General features: G+C 41.6%; 2 protein-coding genes across 5 annotated transcripts in view; one reads left to right on the top strand and one right to left on the bottom strand.

The window, feature by feature from the left end:
• Pdgfd (platelet derived growth factor D) overlaps window positions 1-20,730 on the top strand; it is a 199,201-nt gene that overhangs the window by 60,679 nt on the left and 117,792 nt on the right. The window lies entirely within an intron of this gene.
• Window positions 18,889-20,450, bottom strand: Ddi1 (DNA damage inducible 1 homolog 1). Its single transcript, XM_051177789.1, has one exon. The coding sequence runs from the start codon at window positions 20,219-20,221 to the stop codon at window positions 18,998-19,000; it is 1,224 nt and encodes a 407-aa protein (XP_051033746.1). The 5' UTR covers window positions 20,222-20,450; the 3' UTR covers window positions 18,889-18,997.

The following is a 20,730-nucleotide window of genomic DNA, read 5'->3' as shown; positions in this document are numbered from 1 at the left end:
CCTTCTCTTTCCTCTGCCCAAACCGTCCCACACACCCCTCCTTACCTTCTTTCGAGTTATTTCTTTCTTATTATCAAATGCATATGTGTATTTTCCTAAATATAACCTTGTAAGTCTATATAATGTTCCTTGAATGTATGTTTTCAGGGCTGGCCATTTGGTATTGGGTAACCAATCAGTGTGCTCTTCCTGTCGGAAGACTGTTTCTTCCTCTCTTAACATTCAGTTATCTGTCATTCTTTGTGTAGAGTTGAGGCCTCATGGGCTTTTCCCATCTAATTTGGCATCTCCTCATTCAGCTCACACTGGGGGGTCATATTGGTGTGACTGTGTGGGTGTAGCTTATGACATTCCTAGGAGACACAGTCTCACAGATAACTCCCCATCCTTCTGGTTCTACACACAGACATCCCTTCCCCAATGCTCACTGGCCCTTAGGTGTGGAAACACTTTACAGATGTATCAGCTGGGACTGGGCACCATACATTTGCATTTTGATTGGTTATTGTTTTTCTATAATGGTCTCTGTCTGTAGCAAAGAGAAATTTCCTTGATGAAGGACTAGGACTACACTTATCTGTGGGTGTAAGGATACATGTAGATTGTTGTTAGGGACTCTTCTTGTTTCATAAGTGGTGTTTATAGATTCTCCTACAATATCCATGACTTTAAAAGCAATAGCACTTCAATAATTATAGACAGATGCATTTATCTCCCAGCTCTGTTCTCCAAAAAGCCCAGAGCCTGCCACATTCCACACTAAAGAGAGAATGAATGAGTACAGTTAGAACCTAGGCTTTTATTTCCAAAGACCTCTCTCTAAAGGAGCCAACAATGGAGGGGTCCCCACTGGCAAAACCTGGGACCTTAAAAAATGTGGGGGTAGAGTATTGCACTTATGAATGGTAGGTTATAAACCTACCATTCTTCAGGAGAAAGTCTTCCATTAAGTAAAAATGGGTTGATAGAATTAGAAAGCTTCTATTTCTGAGCCATGATAATCATAAAAATAATTAGTTCTGGTAAGTGACATCAGCGGATATAAAATAAGTGAGTATAAATTTAAGTAAATGAATATTTACAGTTTCCAAGTACCCTATAGTAAGATAAGCATTAATTATGATGGTGTTATAATGACTTTGATGTGAAAACATGGCAGAGGATAACTAAACAAAGCACTGAAAAATAACATCATCAGCTAGCTATGAGTCTGAAAGACACTATGTCCTTCATTACTATCATTCCCTTCATTCCAGCAGGGTTTCTATGCTTTTCTTGTCTAAAGAATAAACTGAACCAGATCTTGATAAACCAGCATGAAAACCTAAATTGCCAGTTGTCCTATGAAATAATTAACGTGTACTCTTCAAAGATGTGTGATGAGAGGAAAACAGTGAGAAGCTGTCAAAGGAAAAAAGGTGTGTCTGTGACATGACAAGTGCGCGATCTTAGACTTTTCTAGAAATAATTAGGACAAGGAGGGATTGTAGCATCTATACATTTCATATTACATCAATGTTAGTTTTCTGATTGAAATGACAGCACCATGTTCTATGAGACTATTTCTTGCTTTTAGAAAAGCATTTAAATATCAAGGCATGAATAGGATAACATGGGTACAGAGTATAGGACCCCCAGTCATGTACACACACAGTTAGTGTCTCTATTACTGCGATTAAACATTTTCACCAAAAGCAAGTTGGAAGGAAAAGGTTATAGCTCTAGAGGGATAAGGCTCCATCACCATAATGACAGAGAAACATGACAACAGCCCCCAAGAATGGTAGCAGGACAGCTGAGCTCACATCACAATCTAAAAGTAGGAAACAGAAAGATAATTTGAAATGGCATAGTCTTTGTACTCAGAGCCCATCCCTAACACATTCCTTCCAGCAAGACCACTCCTCCTAAGCCTCCCCAAAGAGTCATTAATTGGTTCAAGTCTCCAAATGCCTAGACTATGGGAGACATCTCATTCAATCCACCACAGAGAGAAAGAGATATAGCTAAAAACAAATAAGCTAAGTATATGTAAATGATCTATATTTGGTCCCCCAAACTGTGGGAAGAACTGAGATCTGTGACTGAGAATGGGAGAGAATTTGAAGACACCCCTGCTCCTACAGACATGGCAGAATACAACTTTTTAAGCACCCAAGATACTTTTGGATTTCAGTAAAGAATATTGAAACCTATTAGATTTGAAGATAAGAACCCTGTCAGTATGTCTGGGATGGCCATTGGACAGACTGAAGTCAGAGTTTCATACAGTGATGATATCAGAATGGGTTTTTATCAGTACCTTTGGATGTGTGCTTAATAATATGCTTCAGCACTTCTCTATGTGAAAGTTAAACTGTAATCATCATCCATTACGCTTCTTCGCACGGTTACCTCTCAGTGTTAGGTCAAGCCTATTATGCATTTATAAAAGGAATATTTCCATATTATGTCTGAAATCCACTGTGGTAAGGTTTCTGTCATTTCAATGAGTGCTTTACTATCTTCTCACTCTTCGGAGTTTACATCAATGAGACTAAAGAAAGCAGATTTCTGAAAGAATTTTGTCTTTTGTTCATTTATTCACTGAAGTATCAGATCATTTTTAGCCTCTGCATAGCACTGTCTAATTCAGTACATTTGGGGTTTTTCTCCCAGTATTTTTCAGATTATTATGATGTTTTTGTTACAGATCTCCAGAGATAGGAGTTCTTGGGAATCGTAGCAAATCAAAGCTATGTTGCTGTCAGAGAATACACAAAATTTTGGAATATGAATTGTGTCTGGCATTGCCCTGTAAAAGTCAGTCATCCTTCCCCACAAAACAGCTATGTGCTGTTATGTTTCAACAATAAACATTTTTTAAACTTGATACATTGACAGATTATAGGACTCTGCTATATATGACAAGATTTCAAAAACAATTATGGGAATATTATAGATAACCAGCTTTATTATTATTATTATTATTTGTAGGATTTGGAACAATCCAAGTATTTGTACTTCTATTTCTGTTGATTACTTCTCTTGTTTCTGTGATAAAATATCTGTCTAAAGAAACTTCAGTGTTTATTATGGCTCATGGTTTGAGGATGCAGTCCATCATTGTAAGGGCATGGGGGCTGGAGTGTGAGGCACTTGGCCACACAGCATTCATAGTCAGGAAGCAGAGAGAGAGAGAGAGAGAGAGAGAGAGAGAGAGGGGGGGAGAGAGAGCTGATGCCACCAGCCTTTCCTTCCCAGGCATCTCTTCTGGAAGCACCCTCACAAACACACCCAAAGACTCAACCCAGGTGATACCGAATCTGGTGAGAGGGGAGATGGACGATCATGTCCACCTTCATCTACTAAAGTGACGTCTTTTCTCATCTCCCTGTCACATATTAATTGCATACTAGGATTGAACAAAGCATCCATACATTTTAGCAAAATTTTGCTCTAGCAAATCTATCAGGCCACATATTCAGAAAACACATGATTTTTTGTTTGAAACACTGGATGAAGAAGGCAGAGCAAAGAATTGTACAGGCAATAAAAATGTCCTTTTCTGGTCTATGAGATGACAGTGAGGAAAGCTGACAGCTGCTTGGTTTCCATCCCAGGACACACATACTGAATAGAGTAAACCGATTCCTGCAAACCCTCTGCTGATGACCTCCACATGCATGCCATTCCATGTATACCCCAACACACATATACACATGATTAACTTCTTAAATGTAATTTTAAATGGCTCTATGCAAAACTTCTAATCGTTAGTCTTCGGAATATGATTAATGGGCTGGAATGAGGCACTTTCTCCTGTCAGTAAAGTTCAAGACAAACTCTTAAAAGATCAATTATATTCTCAGAGGTTTTGTATCCTATTACTTTGAATTTCTTTACCAACTATGCTCACCAATTCATGGAAATGTTTATTTATAAGTAGTTCAAATTTCACACTCCTAAATAAGAATTTTAAGGACAATGCTAGACAAGAATAACAAAAAATTCATGTATACACAAGTAAAATAGTAAAAAATGGAAATAATAAACACTTTCCAGATCAAAACTTTTAATAAGGTATGCGGGTAAGAAAACTATGTTTTTCAAAACTGGTAAGTCAAGGAAGTACACGTTTAGGTTTGGAATACAAGTAGGTCTCATTAATTGCAACTTTTTTTCACTTTAGGTTCTGTTAATTTGAAGCATAAGCAATTACACATTGTCTCAACTGGGAGTGAAACTCAGAAGCCACAGTGTAAAAGGAGGCAGCATTTACAGGATTAATTGCAAAAGCAGGCTGTGGCCTTTGTTCCAAAGAGGGCCCCTGCAGAGTGGTCCCCCTGCATTGTTATTGCATACCTTCATTTAGTTTATCTCTCACCTTCTCCTTCAGTATTATGAGTGCCTGACAATTCAAAATGGTTCCTTAAAAATGAAATGCCAGTGTACTATATGACTGCCACATCCGAGTCATATGTTGATTCACTGCATCTGTGTCCCCGCCTCCATGACTATTAATGGGTGGGCATATCTACCTTATAGGAACAATGACTCTATCCTTGCCCCCATGTGCTCAGGTACATGCGCATTTGCCTAAAGAATCCTTCAGAAGTGTTGTCCATAGAGCTAATAGTTATCATTTCAATTGGATCACACTGTAAAGCCAGTGAAGATGTTTACCAAATGGCAGTTGAAGATAGGACCTCAAACACAATTTTAGGTGCTCTCTTTCAAATCAATAGGTAGGGAAATTTACAAAGGTGTCACTCACTGTTCTATCATAGGTGCAAAATCAAGTGCGCAAGGAATATTTTGGATGCTGTGAGTTTCATTTTGGTTATGTCACTGACTTCATTTGGAAGATTAAAATCAATGTCTATACGCATAGCTTCAGTAGGTTTGGAATTAAGGTCCAAAGTCATTTCCATAAGGTGTTTATTTCCCTGTTGGTCACTGCCTTCTGTGAGCCCTCTAGCTTCCTTTTTTTTTTTTTTTTTTTTTTTTTTTTTTGAGCAATAGTGGAATTTGCTGTGACTAAATTTAACGATTTAGAAAACAATGCATTTAATTTTATAAAAAAAGGCAGTTTTGTGATCCAGTGCTATTAACAGTATCACCATGTATTTATAACTCAGGGTTTAGCTCTTTTCCTCCTATTTATAAAAGAAATTCAATCTTGGGCTCCCCCCCCATCTCTGTCTCTGTCTTTCACACACATGCATAGTCATGCAACTGCACATACAACATCATCATAGAAGGGAAAATGCTTAAAGGACTCTCCTGGGTTTTTTGATTTGTCTTCATGGAGGAGTGAAGATGCTCTGTTACTGAGATATGGGTATTTGTAGAAAGTTGTCGAGATCTTGTACCTGAGAGAAAACTACCTCCTCTGTGCCCTCAAGGTGCTTTCATAGAGCCATATTGAAGCAGCATAATTGAATGCATGTCAGTTAGCACTTTTCAAAACTTGGAATAATTGCCTCCTTTAGCTGAATCTCAGGAGAATTACTTAAAAGCATGCAAATTATCTCAAAATATGCATATTCAAAATTAAAAGGATTTTTCCATTAGTGCTCAGAAGTAGGTAGCCAGAAAGTTCTGTATGGAAGATAAAACTAATAGCAATGGCAGACTCCATGTTTTCACCTCTAAAGACTGCAGATCTAATCATGAGGGTCATTAGTATATCTGTTGTGGGTTGGAGCAAGTCTGATTGAAGATAGTTTGTTTTCTACTTTCACAAGAACTTTCCAGCATCTCTTTGTTACTAGGAAGTACTTCTGGAAAACCCCTCTGTCTTGTCTGTTCTGGCTGTTCACAGAGGAAGAATGTTTACAGGGTACAGTACTCTGCTCTCTTGGAATGTCATTGCCCAGTAGGCTACTGCTGCAATAAATGGAGGGTATCAGTGAGTGAATAGGAATATTTAGTTAATATAGGAGATCACTTCTGGGATATCCCCACAGGTTTTGTAGTCTAACAAAAGTTAATTTAATTCCAAACTTAAATGGGCAGTTTTGATCAATAACTGATTATGTACACCATGGTGCTCCTCTGGTCTAAAGGTGGGTGCACAGTCCAGGAATGTGGAAGCCATGAGGGTCAGGGTGCCAGCAGCCTATGTTTAAGTTCTAAGGGGGTCCTCTGGGTTGCTGATATGGATAAAACCTCAACCTAGAACTGAGTGTTTCAGGACACAAAAAGTGATTCTTAGCAAAATAAATCTCTGCAGCTCTTTGAGTGGTCTACACGTTTCTGACACAGACCCACATTAGCTGGGCTTTTGGAATGACATAATGTTGTCATGTTTGTTTATCATCTGCAATCATTAAGTTAAGATATAATGTATTGTCCTTCGTATATCATGCCGTCCTGAATCTCTCCTAGGGCTATCATCCATGTAGGCCAATCAGTTACAGAAACTAAACCTTCCACATGGTGATATGGTAGCTGATCTTCAAAAGGGCTTCTTCCCAAATCTAACTTGTGTGTAGAGCCTTGTAATGGTGTGGCTCTTTGCTAGGGGCTAGGAAAACATCGGTGTGAATGATAGGATACCTGATCTCATATTAGGACACTGTCCTGGAAAGGGGTGACATTCTGCCAAGACACAAGTAGGAGCATCAAGTGAGTAAAAGCCATGGAACAACAGAACTTTGGGAAGGAGGGGTGCCAACTGTCTTAGAGGATTAGCAAAGACACGTGTGAGCAATGTGTTTCTAAGCAGAGGTTTTTACAGCCAGCTGCGGAAGGATGGTGTGCTGAATAAGTGAAATTAAATTGACTGATCTTATAAGAACATATCATATCTAGAGCTAAAAGGTTGACCTGGAAGAGGAGGGCTCACACACACACACACACACAGACACAGAGACACAGACACACACACACACACAGACACAGAGACACAGACACACACACTCACACACACACAGAAACAGACACACACACATGTGTGCACACACACAGAGACACACATGCACACACACACAGAGACAGACACACACACACAGATACACACAAAGAGACTCACACATGCATGCACACACACAGAGACATACACACACGCACACACACAGAGATAGACACACACGCGCACACACACACAGACACACACAGAGACAGACAGACACACACACACACACACACACACACTTTGTGCCTTTCCTTGAAACAGTGAATAACTACAAATAACCAGGACATTTGAGGCCATGCTAAAAAGACTCTTGATACATAGAAGAAAAATGTGTTTTTTAGATATATAAATATATAAATTTTTTGTTTAAGATATCTGTTTACCCAGAAGTGCCAGGCATCTTGATGGATGTATCTATGCAAATGGATTTTGTCCAAGGTCCCGTGTTTGGGTACCCCACACCTTACACAGGAAAAAAGAAGCTTCAGAGGGCCAAGTACATTTATAGCTACGTTGAAGCTGCTCCAAATCCTCCGTTTAGATCATTTCTTTACAGACATATTAAGATGTCATTTATACATAACACATTGTACCATCTAGAGCCCCATAGTCAGGTTTTGATTAGTAGAAGCTGAGTTCCAAGCAAGGCAAAGATATAGGCTGTATTGTACCTAAAACTTCCTGGGTTCTTGTATAGTGCCTCTCAAACCCCGTTCCTGGGCCCTGACAGTATATATGCTTTCGTTATTTTATGAACAAGGCATTTGTAAGATTGCTTTCTTTTGGAAACTCTTGGGGAGAATCTGTGTCATGCCCCCCCAAACTTCCATAGTCCTCAGCTTGTGGAAACCTTCCATGTTTACATCCATCTTCATGCGACAGTCTTTCCTCTGTGGCCCAAGTCACTGTCTCCTCTTTACAGACGCCAATTTGGAAAGAGAAACTTATTTAGGGCCCACCTTAAATTCAGAGTTATCTGCTTCTAAACCTTTAACTTAAGTATATCTACAAAGTCCATGTTTGCATAAAAACAGAAGCATCAGCAATTGTGACTTGGCCATTTGTATGTGAGAAGGAGGATACCCTTCAACCACTCGCAATGTTAGAGAATGGGTAACGGAAAGTCAAGACATTGGCTTCTTGTTAAATTTCCTGCTTGGTTCAGTAAAGAAGGAGGAATGACTTGGACGTGTGATGTATTTGTTTCTGAACCAAATCTGACACACATTCAATTGCACTTTCTCCTCTCTCTCCCCCCCTCTCTCTTTCTCCCCTATCCCTGCATTTGAAAAGCCTTTAAAGTTTGACAGGTTTTATATAGGTTCTGTGGTTAGAGGATTTTTAGCAATTTTAAGTCATATTATAGATAACATTTTAATTCTTAGTTTGGGGTGAATATTCTAGTTTTGTGGGTTGAGCGCTGTTGTTCTTCAATTGGTTTTTCTAAAGGAGAAGAACTATTTAAATGAAAAATAAGAGAATCCAGTCAGTTTTGCATATATTTATATATACATGGTGTATGCATATGAGTACATGCACATGCCTGTTTATATGTGTACATGTATTTACAGGTAGGTGCACATTTGTATATGTGTTCGTGTACCTACATGTTTATTTGTCTGTATGTGTGTGTGCTTGTTTTATAGTCATTTGAAGGAAATACATTCAATAAATAGTGAAGAAGATCAAAATGAGTCCATTATGCTTTTCTTTTAATCATGATTCCCTACCATGAGATTGGTCAAGAGAAGCAAACTGCAGAATAACACAAGTATGTCACTTTACTACAAAAAAAAAAAAAAAAAAAAAAAAAAAAAAAAAAGATTTTAGGGACACTTTTCTAATTAAAAATATGTTTTAAATGTACCTCAGATTTGAGCAATAATAAAGTTATCACACATGTAACATTTCTTACTCTCTCTCTGTTGGTTTTGTCTGTCATTACCTGAGTGATACTGTACATTGTGCAGATCCAGCTAAGTGGCAGGCTCAGCTGCATTACCGCTTCCGTTTTCCCTCTTTATTTATTCTGCTGTAGCTGAGTCCAGCTTACCATTAAATACCATAAAGAAATCAAAGCACAGGAACTTAATGAATATTCACAGACACTATTCTATCAGACACACAGCAGTGAACAAGGTTGAACTAGAAAAAAACTGGGCTAGAATTCAAGCTTTGTCTCCAAGATGTACTCTGTGTTCCTTCCAATACACAGTCTGCTGACTCTCAGCCTGTTTTTCAGACTGTTGGCTCCTTGTAAGTGAGTCATTACAAGGGAGCTTGTATTTTGTGGCACCGTGGAAAAGCATACCTTAGTCTCTGCCAGGAGATTGTTCTAGTTTTCCTTTCTTGTTTGATTTTTCCCTTCCTCCTTTTTCTTCCTTGCTTCCTTTCTTATTTTCTACGTTCTGGTGATTGAACTCAGGGACTCCCTCATGCTCAGCACAGCGCTGTCCCAGGTTGCATTTCCCGACCCTGGGAAACTGGATTTCAACTCTTGTGACTTGACCCTAGTAGAATCCACCTAAGGGAGAGGTCCTCCACATATTAGGAAATGAGTAAACATTTATATGTCGTTGGTTGAACTATTTTAATACGATAACCACTTTTCTTCTTAGTTTAAAGGGAACAAATTAGGTTCAGAAACAGTGGGGTAGCCCTGCCCACAGTCTCAGAGACACTAACCCTTGTTTTCTCTACGACTGGCCTCTTGTTTAAGAAGGTTTGCCCACTTGTTCTGTAGCACCAGCTATCCTGCTTCTGGGCCCTTACTTTGCCATTACCCCAATCCCTCAGCCGCTGCTTGTCCTACCGTATTTAGAAGCTTCTTTTTGACATTGAAATTTGCACAAGTATCTACCATTTAACAAGCATCACCCTCCACCCCTCTGGCCCCCTGCAGCTGATGCTTTTCCTCTTTCCCTCTAAAACAAGGCAATTTAGAAGCATCCTCTGCATGCTAGCATCTTTCTCCTTACTTGTTAATTCCCTACCACTTTCATCTTCTTCATCTATTTCCACTGTCTGTGTTCAAAAGACTCTGCCAACCTGATGCTGAAAATAACAATATTCTGCTCCATGTTGAACGTTTCCATATTCCCGCCCATTTCTGATGTTTGTTTTTATTGCTTGTTCAAGTATTGAGGCGATTTATTAGCTGTCATTGTTCCCTTTCTTATAAATAGTCACATGTCAATTGGTGAAAATAAGATTGTTTCCTCGCTGGGCAGCAATGGGCAGGGTGCAGAAATGATTCCATCATCTCCTGCAAAGGTCAATAGTACACTGTAGCTGAGAACATCAGCAGCTGAGTGATGAGGGACATCATGTGATGGTACAGATCTCATTTCCTCAGCAAAACCTCCTCTGCACGCAGCACCTCCCAGCAGCCCAAATCAGTTAGGGACTGAGGACATACTGCCTTTGCCTCTGTAGCTCTTGGGGACAGACCGTAATGTCTTTGCAATCCTGCGGGCTGTCAACAGTCAGAAGCAAAGTTTGTCTTTTAAAATAAGATGACATGCCTCCTGTTTTTCTTTTTCTATGATTCCTGAAACTTGTACCTTCAAAATGCCCCTGTTAAGCTAAATTATAAATCTCGTTCATATCCACTATGTAGCAAAGTAGCATCATAATCAAGACAGTCCCGAAGTCTGGAAGCCTTGGGAGCTTGGGGAATTGTTCCATCCATTTTATAGACTCATCAAATTTTACAACGAGCATGTGCTATTTTGTGGCCCAGCATTGCATTTGATTTGCTCTCTCAGGATTATGCATGTATTTATGCATTTCTGCTCTGCTGAACGCCTGTGCTTTTTTGCTCCTTGCTTTCTGTAACAGATATAATGAGCAGTTTTCCAAACTAATTTAGAGGCTGGAGGGATGGCTTAGCATTAAAGAACGTATACTGATCTTTCATGGGCCTTGATTCATCCCTAGCATCCATGTAGGGCAGTTTACATGCACCTGTGACTTGGACTCAAGATCTGATAACCTTTTATGGCCTCCTTCCCTCTACAATACACCTCTACACATAGTTAAAAATAAGTATTTAGAAAATTATTTGCTCAGGTCAGCAGTTTCTATGGGTTTCTCAGCCTGGTCTTGACCCCTTTGCTCATCACTCCTCCCTCTGTGCAACTAGATTCCAGGAGTTCAGATCAGCTGTGGGTGTCTGCTTCTGCTTCCATCAGCTACTGGATGAAGGCTCTAGGATGGCATATAAAGTACTCATCAATCTCATTATCCACTATTGCTTAGATTGTTAGTTGGGGTCATTCTTGTAAGTCTCTGGACATTTCCTTAGTGCCAGATTTCTCTTCAAACCTATAATGGCTCCCTCTATTATGGTATCTCTTTTCTTGCTCTCCTCTATTCTTCCCCTGACTCAATCTTCCTGTTCTCCCATGTCCTCCTCTCCCCTCCTTTTCTCCTCTTTTCTTTCTTCTGAGTCCCTCACTGCTCCTCACTGCCCCCAATTTGCTCAGGAGATCTTGGGGAGCTCATGGACCCCCAGATTGATAGCTGCAAAACCAGCATAGGACCAACCCAGACCCCCCTGAACATGGGTGTCAGTTAAGAGGACTGCACAGTCTATGGGGCCTCTGATAGTAGATCAGTATTCATCCCTAGTATATGAATGGACTTTGAGAGCCCATTCCACATAGAGGAATACTCTCTCAGGCAAGACACAAGGAACAGGGCCTAGGCCCTGCTCCAAATGTTATGACAGACTTTGAAGATCCCCCAAGGAAGTCTCACCCTCCCTGGCGAGCAGAAAGAATATGGGATAGGTGATTGTTAAGGTCAGGGAAGGAGGGGAGGGAACTGGGATTGGCATGTAAAAGAAACTTCTTTCTAATTTAAATGAAAAAATAGAAAAAGAAATAAATGACTTGACATGGACAATACAAAACAAAACAAAACCATTATTTGCAATGGCTGGGTTTTCACCCCAGGAATCGCCTGCTTTTGTTAAAGATTTTCACCTAGAGGCCTGCACATGTTTCTGTTGTTTCACTATTCAGTCATCTACCTGGACCTGTAACTCTCCCAGCGACCCAGGTATTCATTTCAACTGGTGATTACTGTGATATCAGAAGCTCTCACTTGGAGCAATTTCCAGGGCAGAATTATCTTTGAAAATCCATTTCATTGCTGATCTTCATCTTGTATGTCCTTAATGAAGGTGTCAACTAGAAAGGTCACTAAAAGCCATGCCTGCTGCACCGGACTAATCATTTGAATAGAGATTAATCCTTTGCCTTTGATAATCGCCCTGCCCTTGTGGACACATTCTTAGTTCATGTTGGAAGCCTATGGTTAATCTGGTTAAAATAGATTTTTTCTCATTTTAGAGTAAGTGGGATGATCGCTGCCGCACTGACACCTGAGACCCAGCCTCTCTGCTCCTGTTGGTGTGATTGCTGCCAGCACCAGGGTTAATTATTGTGATCACTAATGACAATGGCTTCCACGATCACTGCTCCTTTCCACTTCTAGGTCACCCTCTGCTGGCTTTTGCTTGTCTTGGCTGTCACCTACAGAGCATGTCAATGCTCAATAGTACCTCTAAGCCTGAAGAAATAACAGGAGCAGAGTCAACTTCTGTTCAGTTTGTCTGGGTAGCAACCTATTTTCTGTTCAATATGTACTAAGAGAAGATGGAGGGTTAAAAGTGGTGAGCTAGTGGGGTATGATTTACTCATCATCATAAATGGTCTCCTCTGACCTAGACTCTCAGGATATGGTTGTTAGACTTGGGAGACATTTGTCATGATCATCTGCCTCTGTCTCAACAGGAATGGGTGCTGCTGGATAATCAAGAGACATAATTATTTATCCTACAGATTTTCCCATTTACTAAAGAACATTGAACACCTCTGCATCCCCAAAACTATATCCCAGTGTTCCCGAGACAGCTCAAAGCTTCCTCTACCTTCCTCTGTGTCTCACAGTGTTAGTCTATGGCCAACAAATTGAATTATAGAGAGGTTTGCTGCATTGAATAAAGACACGTGGCCAGGAAGTGACAAAATCAGAACCAATCTAATGCCCCATGAGTATAGTTGATTTCCTTTGCATCTCTGTTTGTTTGCTTGCTTTTTGAGTTTCTCTGTATTGCTTTGGAGCCTGTCCTGGAACTAGCTCTGAAGACAAGGCTGGACTTGAACACACAGAGATCAGTGCTGGGATTGAAGGCATGCACCACTAATGCCTGGCCTTCCTTTATATCTTAAGGTAGACTTGGTCCCATCCTTTGTATCTTAAATTAGAATTGGTCCCAGAAATAATCTGAAATCCAATTGCCTTTTCTTCCCTGCTTCGTGTCTTGTCTAAAGGGCATCTCTAGACATTCAGTCCTCCCCCTTCTCTGCACCCCATGCTTCCTGTACGAGGGAGCTGTGGGGGGGAGCAGTCTCCTTCACACCCACTGGCCTGCCTTTGCACCCTGGAGTCACACAATCCCAGCTTCTCCCTCGGGAACAATGACCATACCACTTGAGTCCCCTCATTACCACTTTTCAGTCCCTCCCTCCCATGGGATTAATGCCATCATCTTGGAGCCATACTGGACTACCATTACAGCCAAAGAAAGGCTCTCACCCCTTCCCCCATCACAGCGTTTCTGCCTCCAGAGACCTCACTCCTGATGGCTCCTGCTGCTCTCCATGCCCATCCTATATCTTACCCCTTCATACCAAGGGCTTCTTCACCCCCACCCTGCAAAACCACACTCAGTGTCAGCAATAGCTTCCCTTTGGCGGTGGGCGCCATCCTTTGCCACCTCTCTGAGCCTGCCATGATGAGTGCTAACCATGTCTGCACCTTCCTCTTTGAGATGTCCTCACTGAGTGTCTTGGTCATTTTAACCCTCCTCACTTATTTTCCTCCAGCTCTATTTTGTCCTCCACATAACCAGAGGCTCTGGACTTCTCAAGGCCCTATCTACAATTGGTGACTTTTGACAAAGCAACCAGTAAAGTTACTTTAAAAAACAGGGTGACCCTGTTTTCTTAAAACCCCTATCACTTCACAGAACAGTTAGGAAGGACTGCTTTTCTAACTGTGAACCTTACCTAATCCATGCAGTCCCTTCCACATTACTCCCTGTAAGGAGGACGTTACACCTCCCTGTGCCCATGCTCATCTCCTTTCACGCTCCTTGTTTGCTACCACTCCAGCCCCTTCCTTCTGCAATGTTCTTGGCCTGACGTCTTCTGGATTCATCCCTCTCATCACCCAGCTTTTTCTCAATTATCTCTTTCTCAGGGAGCTGATCTCCGACTCAGGAGTAAATTTGTATTCTCTCTTCCATTGTCTTCCATTTCACTGCAGTCCTATACATTTATCTAGTGTGTGTAGATTTACCTGGTACCTTTTCTTTCGAATTGAAGCACTGTCACTGGAAGGCAACATAACAAAATGAGCGACAGGCTCTGGATACCCTAGTTGTTGAATATTGTCACCTAGTTCAGTGATCTGTGACCATGGACAAGCCACTTCATTGTTCCAGTCTTCAGCGTCCCAATCTTAAAATAAGGGTGTTCCTCATTACTTAGATTGCTATGACTTAGTTATTTTGAAAGATACCATGTTTAATCCATGACTCAGTTGGTTAGTGCTGAGGAAATGGCAGATGCTAACTGATTTCTGTCTTTATCTGAAGCTCCAGGAGAAGATTGCAGCCATTCTCCTGCACTGCCATTTTGTAATATGAATGACGTTGCTCTCAGTACCTAGCTGTGAGATCCATCAGGTGACTGATGGAGAGGATCTCTGTATACACAGCCAGCAAACAGTGAATCCATTCCGTCTGTCATGAGAAGCGACTTAGAACACTTGTGAGGTACAATACCTGCTGTGTCAGCTCGCCTTCCATAACCTTCCAGTCGTTTAAGGCTCTGCTCAGACCTTCCCCATGTGGCCACCAAATGTCCGAAGTGACCTCGGAAACTGCATAGAAATAAGTTCAGAGCGCTGACTTTGCCATTCATAGAAAAGTCAGCTGAAACGGAACGAAAGGCAGGTTTAGTGTTGTGTGTGATCTTAATACTCAGCTTTATCCACTTGCTTCTAGAGTCTTTTAAATATTGGGAAATTTAAAGTCGTAATTAGTGTTTTCTATTTGGGGATAAATGTTAGTTGCTACCTATGTAAACTGGTCTGGGTGGATGAGTTACCCCTAAACTGATGACAGTCGGTTAGAATGGGGGACCATCAGAGCATCAGAGAAAATGCTGAAGTGTAGCCAGATACTCGAGAATACGCCCCTAAGAGGACTCCCCACATGTGCTCCTCAGTGAGGTTGTGCAAATATATGCAGCCAGGGAATGGTCCTCTCCAACTGCATACAGGGGTTCATTTGCATTTTGAAGGACAAGTGACAACGGTGACATCTGCCTGCCTTTTAGAAGCAGATCTCCCTCAGACATACACTGTAATCAGTGGCTAACCTAGAAAGAATACACAACAGTTATTCTGCTCTGTCGCAATGGCCCATTCTCCAGTGTCTCTACCAAAGGACACCAGTTCCCCATGAGTTACCTAGAAAGAATACACAACAGTTATTCTGCTCTGTCGCAATGGCCCATTCTCCAGTGTCTCTACCAAAGGACACCAGTTCCCCATGAGTTACCTAGAAAGAATACACAACAGTTATTCTGCTCTGTCGCAATGGCCCATTCTCCAGTGTCTCTACCAAAGGACACCAGTTCCCCATGAGTTACCAGAACTTGCTCTCAGGTATCAGGTCATCCCTTTTGTCCATGGTCAAATCCCCAGAATTTTAGAAAATGATCAAAAGCTACACTACAGTAGAAATTTAAACTTGCCAGTGTGTGCTGACGATAGTCCTTTCCCATAACTGAAATATGCCTGGAAATTTTCCACGGGAGAAAAATTGTAAAGGATGCTATCACTATTCGTTATTATGGATATATTTTTCATTTTAAAAACAAAACAACCTAAAGTGAATCAGTGAGATCAGATAAATGGTGGAGGAAATACTTTGTCTTTCGTGAAATATAAATTGGAAACTTGCTAGAAAGCAAGCCGTGTTTATTTCTTGTGCCAATGAGAACATTTCCCTAGCAGTGCTGTGGGAGTCGTGCGGCAAGACTTTCACAACACTGGCCTTGCCATATGGGAACATAAGCTCCTATGGCAATGGAATACCAGTGGGATCACTTCCTGTCAGTTTCTGTTCTGAAGCCCAAGTGATAGCATTTGGCAGTGTGTGAGCAGAGACCATTTCATTTCCCTTTCACCCTAACTGCCCATCTGTTGCTTGAACTTTATGTGATTATTTCTGATAGGAGCCTATAACATTGCCTCTCTCAACTTTTTACAAAAATGACCTCGTACCATCTAATTTTAAACTCCGGAACACAGTTATTAAACAGTGGCTTTCAAAGTAAGTAGCAAATTGGGTAAATATGTGGTGTTCTGTTGATGATCAATTGATTTGTGCACTGGCATTCAATGCTGTGGAACTGAGCTCTTATCTGTGCTTCTGGTCCAAAGGGAGAGTATTACTCTGCAACTACATTTTCCCTCTGCTTCCATAGCAACAGGCTACTCTGGTCACACCTCTCCATTTTTGCCCAGAACCTGCAGTCTGCATAGCACCCTCAGAACCATTGCTCTGTCTGCACTCTGCACAGCAGACACAGAACCGTGGCCTCCCCGCTTTACACTTCCCTCATCCAATCACCCAGCCAGTCTGTGACTCTGCATGCCAACCTCTGTCAACAGAATCATCTCTCTGTGCCAGTCCTCTGCACTTATCTCCCACTGTGCTCCTTCCCACCCGGCCTTTTTGGCCAACCCTCCTGACAATTTAATGTTAAGTATGCAGGTATCATCACTATTTATGCTACTTCAGAATTGTCTACTTAAAAAAAATAAACTCCCTTAACACTCCAACTTTGAACTATTTTGACTAATTCACTCCATCCATATCAAATGGTAAAGAAAACTATTGTAATTTGATTAATGTTTCTTTAGGTTGATCCGAGCTTGGGAGTCACTTCAATGCAGCATGTTTTTAGTGTCTCATATCTCTGTTTCTCCATGTCCCTTTATACTCATTCTAGGTCTCAGCTGTATAAATTAAAGGTTTTTAAGGTTCAGCTCTAGAATGAATTTGATAGAAACTATTCCAGAATACTTCCATTAAGTTATCTTTATAGTTCTTTAATAATGTTTTTCATTGAATTTTGAAATGATTAACTTTCCCCATCCCAGGCATATTTGATAAATTATTTCAATCAGATTGCTTCTTCTGTCTAAATGAATTAGTGTATCTTCCTGTTAACCTTGGGGCATGTACTGCTAGCATGGAACCTTTATCACCAGACCATTACAGGTTATTTCTGTTTGGGGGTGTGTATCATGCCCGCAAGGGCACCTTTTAAACTTCACTTTTAATGCTTCTTCTAACTGCTGTGCATTGTCCAAGTCTGAGGAGTTGATGAAGCAGAGGGAATATCAGGGAAATGTTTTCTTGGCCACTATAAACACCTATTATAGCAAGAGGAAGGACGCACTTCACAAGTCCACTATGCTAAAAGCTATTGAAGGATTAGTTGAATTTAATTTTCTATGCAAATATCAGCAATGTTGTTAACTTACACATGCATTCCAGTTCTGTTATTATAACCCTACCTATGAGTGATAAAGTCACGTTATTGTCAAGTTCTAACAAAGTGGTAGATTTTCCATCCCAGCTGCAGGTCACAGTACCATTCCTGCACTGAACATCAGTGGCTTGACTGAGGACATCCAATACCTAATGTTGTACCTGGCACATGATCGATGATCATTACAGTTCTGTGGGGCAGATCCTGCTGTGCTCTGCTGAGTCTGTTGCATTGGAACCCTGCACATGAGTCAGCATTGGAATCTCTATGCTTTAGTGTGTCACTTCGCACTTTCTAATTCCTCTCCTGGGGCTGTGATGTTTTGTAAGTGCTAAGTTGGTATCTTCATTTTCTTGTTTCTCTTCATGATATGAGACAGGGGCCAAAACTCACACATCCTCAAATGCGGAACACTGATTTTTTTTTTTTTTTTGGCTCAAAAAGCTCATGTATTCCTAGATACAATAGGAGCTTGAAGAGAAAAACATGTGATTTAATATAGTCTTAATTATTTTGTCTATGTTAAGGGGTCCTTGATATAAAGATTTGGCACAGTAGAATTTCAAGTTGGTTATGGGGTAAGAATCTGATGGATCAATGATTATGTCCCTAGTGTATATTTATGTTGGTAATTGCTAACCTTCTATTTGAATACAAAAACAATAACTTAATTGGCAGTAGAAAATATATACTCTGTCCAGACCTAAAGCAGAGCCACATCACCTCCGTGGACTTCAACATAGAAGAAAGTTTCATCAAAATGTTGATAATTCTGTACTTCAAAAAGCTCTTCTGGTGAGAAACTATGAACTGGAGACAGGGCTCAGAGATTACCAATGCTAGATCAGGTCCATGGCTCAGAGATTACCAATGCTAGATCAGGTCCAAGTTCAGATACCACAACCCACTTCAAGACACTCCCAAATAACTGTAACTTCTGGTTCACAAGGTCTGATGGCCCCTTCTGACTTCTGTGGGTATACACACACACACACACACACACACACACACACACACACACACACACACGAGGATAAAACAAAACCTTTGCTATTGCTAATGTGAAATCCTTTTGTTTACATGTCTTTGTAGTCTGAAGGAATGAATGGCTTTTTTTCCAGGAACTTATGCAAAATAAACCGCCTTGGTTTGGATTTGCCCTCCCTGTAATCTGACAGGAGAGACTTATTTTCCCTCCAGTGGATTGTTGGGAAACCAACTTGGAGCTCCTGTCCTTCCCCTGGATGAGGTTCAGTGATCTGGAGTGAAGGAATGACCCAATGCGATGAGTCAGTGATGACTTACTGAGCCACCCATCTGAGAACTCAGTCACAAGGCCAAGACTGTTTGCTAAGATGTTTTTAATGATGACATTGCCAGTGAGCTCATGTCTTATACTTTCCTGGGACCCACAGCTTGCTCCCTCGTGGCAGTGGCTCATATACAACCTGTTTCAATGCTTTTTTCGTCCTGGACCCTTGACGTGATGTTTGATATTGCCTGCTACTTCCTTATCTGAAGAGTCTTCTTGCACAGTTCCACTCACCAGCCTGGCACACAAGGGCAACTCTCCTTCAGGAAGGAAGTGTGTCTGTGTGCCGGTGGTGCCAATCACCAGCACATTTTTCTTTAGGTCGATGGAACACTGATGCCTCCTGAGCATATCAAGCCCGAGAAGGATATCCATGGGTTGCTCTTCCAGTATAGAGAAAGAGCACTGTAAGAAATCACCTTCAATCTGAATCTGAGCCAGATGAACTCGGCCCACAATCCTCTGTGTGCCCACTCCCTTAGCAACCCCGGCCCATCGCTGGTCCACCAGTCTCATGATGTTACATCTCTCAGCACAGGCTTGGCTCATGATAGTCATCTGGGCACCTGAGTCAACAAAGGCCTTTAAAGGATGCCCATTCACTTTGCAGTTAATGTAGAGCATAGCCACTTGTCCAAAGCTCTCTGGAGCCTCTTCCATAGCTATGTTCATATTTTCTTCAATATTCTGCTGTCTGATTTCTTCTTCTATTCTAGCCTGAGCTTCCTGATCAAATGGGTCTGCAGAATAGAGACGAACCATCTCTTGCTCTCTCAAGGCCCTTTCTCTCTGCTGCTCCATCAGGACCTGGGAAAATGTCTCAAGGTTTCCACTAAGCAGAGCTTCAGCCAAAGCAGGATTCCGTTCCTTCAATAGGGACAGATCATGGGGGTTGGAAAGCAGCATGCTGCGAATCAGAGCAGGGCTGTTGAGATCCTGAGCATAGGCCATATTCTCTCCTGAGGCCAATCCATGCGCTTGTGTTGATGGTATGCGTTGCTGATGGTGATGCTGATGCTGGTGCTGATGCTGATGATGGTGTCGGGAATTTGACGTTCCAGGCACGGCTGACCCAGTGAAATCAGTTCGAGGCTGGTTTGGGGTCCTTCCTGGAGTCCGAAGTCCCACATTGTCCTTCTGGAGTAATACAATCATGTCACCATCTTTGAGGCCATAGGCGCCCAGGGTACAGTGGTCATCTGTGAGGAGCTGTTCCATGTAGATGAGCTGAATCTCCTCGGCACGCACACCAGACTCAAGCTCACAGAGGACTCTGAAGTTGCAGAGCTCAAAGTCAGGGCTGACCTGGAGGGAAAAGGTTACCTCTGTGAGGTCCCTACGCACACAGTACACAGTTAGCAGCATGGTACACACTCAGGAAAGCCACATTGGCAGAAAACATCTGGTAAATAGCTGGCTGATTGGTGCTGGTTTGGGTGGATGGCTGGCCTGTTCCTCACACCTTGGTATGAAACTCATTCAACCCTCAGAAAGGCAAAACCAGCGACCAGAATGGGGGCTGCCTCCCAGCCCCAGCGCCAGCTGATGGCCCCATTGAGCCTCAAGGTAACAAGTCCATGTACGTATGTACTGCTTGGAACTTAGAACGTCTGTTTCCATAGAAATTGTTACTCAAGGCCAGTGGGTTCCAAGGCTGTCCCTTCAAAATCTACTTAATACTACCTATGCGGAACATCTAAACTCTTTTTAACATGTTAATATTCAGTCTGTTAACTTTATACCTGCATTCTATATACTTATTCTTATCTCTGAGACAGTGAGGGTATGACTTGAACTTTACAAGGACCATGCTGTGTTCTTAGTAGGACAGTAGATGCCTGCCATTGAGGGTAGATCGGGGGAGGGGGGTTGTC

The sequence above is a fragment of the Phodopus roborovskii genome, unplaced genomic scaffold (genome assembly GCF_943737965.1).
Source record: "Phodopus roborovskii unplaced genomic scaffold, PHOROB, whole genome shotgun sequence".
Lineage (NCBI taxonomy): Eukaryota > Metazoa > Chordata > Mammalia > Rodentia > Cricetidae > Phodopus > Phodopus roborovskii.
Note: the sequence above shows the minus strand (reverse complement) of the source record. Positions and strands in the feature narration are given on the sequence as shown.